Source organism: Cimex lectularius, unplaced genomic scaffold (assembly GCF_000648675.2).
Source record: "Cimex lectularius strain Harlan isolate CLEC.00 unplaced genomic scaffold, Clec_2.1 scaffold708, whole genome shotgun sequence".
NCBI lineage: Eukaryota > Metazoa > Arthropoda > Insecta > Hemiptera > Cimicidae > Cimex > Cimex lectularius.
In genome coordinates this window covers 1-1,375 of record NW_019393217.1, presented here as the reverse complement: position 1 = coordinate 1,375, position 1,375 = coordinate 1, and the positions used below count along the sequence as shown (strand labels likewise).

Below are 1,375 nucleotides of genomic sequence, written 5' to 3'. Positions count from 1 at the left end.
CAGCGTTCCGTGACGGGTCAAGGGACCATTCAGAGTAAACAGCTCGATGGTCCGATCCATAGTGGTCGTGGTAAAGGTGGCATTTTATAAGGCTCCCAGGCGCGTCTGTTACGGTGAGATCAATGGTGGAGTTGCTCCCGGGGTAACTCATTGACCAGTGTGTGGGAGTGCCTCGAGGGAGGCATGACTGGAGTCCGTGCTTGTGGAAGAAGCTGACTAGTTCCTCGGCCTGCTCGATCGCGACATGGTAAATGCGGTTTTTGCTCCACATTGGGTGATGGCGGTTAAAGTCCCCTGCCATGATAATTGTTGTTGGCTTGTCCGTGGTCTCTGTCGCTTGCTGGATGCAGGCCTCGATCTCGCCCAGCATCGGCTGGATTGAGATCTCTTCGAGTGTCTGACTGTGGTTTGTAGTTGGGACGTATACTGAGAATATCAGCGTCTGTTGCTCCGTGGTCCACAGTTTAACTGCCGTGACGTCGGGATGGTTGCATTTTATCTGTCGATGTGAGGCTGTTGAGATTCGCCTGCTCACATAGAGTAGGCTGCGTTTCTTGGGGGTGTCCTCCTGGCACGTCGACTGGTAGAGGTGCCAGGCGCTGTGGTTGACGTGTGTGTTGTATGCCGTGAGTGGCGGCTCCTGGATGAGGAGCATGTCCAAGTTTTGTGTTTGGGGGTCATTGATCAGGGCTTCCATGCCTGGTCTAGATTTCCATATGTTCAGTTGTAATAGTCGCAGGTTGGGTGTCGTCATTGGGAGTTGGTGAGCTTGGCCGGGTTAGGACAGCTCCGATCGTTGGTTGGGTGTTCACCTGTGCAATCCAGACACCGGGCTCTCGCCCCAGGCGGGCAATGCCGGAGCTCATGCTCGCCTGCGCAGTGTCCACATCTCGCTTTTTCTCTGCACGCCCAGGCGAGATGGCCAAACCCTTGGCACCGGTAGCATCTTCTCTCCTTAAATTGGTATGGTGTCACCCCGATACATCGTTGTCCCACTAGGAGGCCGTTGTCCATGGTCCACTCCGCCGCCTCGCGGGTGTCGAACCAGATAGCCAGCGATCCGTGTTTGCCTATCGGTTTGTCCCTTGGTTTGAGCCAGGCGATCCGGTTAATGCGGAAGCCGTATAGTTCCATTTTGTTCTCTTCCATGAGGCTGCCGATGAAGGCATTCTCGTCCTCTGGTGTCAGAAAGCCCTCTGTTGGTGTTCTGTGCGCCACAACTGCGAACCGCGGTCGGGCGAGTTTGGTATTATTCCCGAGTCCATCAAGCCATTCTGTGTTGGATCGTGCTGTTTCCGCTTGGAGCTCGTCCTGGAACCGTATCACGTATCCGGTTCTGGTGGTTCCCACTCCCAGGACCTGTATATCCTCTGTC

General features: G+C 55.1%; 2 protein-coding genes across 2 annotated transcripts in view; both read right to left on the bottom strand.

Moving 5' to 3' along the window:
- Window positions 1-754, bottom strand: part of LOC106673621 — a 2,714-nt gene extending 1,960 nt beyond the window's left edge. The window contains exon 1 of the mRNA XM_024229926.1: window positions 113-754. Coding sequence (XP_024085694.1) covers window positions 113-754 — 642 coding nt within the window. The remainder of the gene's footprint in view (window positions 1-112) is intronic.
- On the bottom strand, window positions 751-1,311 carry LOC112128124 (the record flags this gene model as incomplete). Its single annotated transcript, XM_024229927.1, has 1 exon — window positions 751-1,311. A coding segment is annotated over one exon (561 nt), but the record flags the coding sequence as incomplete, so codon positions are not given.
- Between the last annotated feature and the right edge of the window lie 64 nt (window positions 1,312-1,375).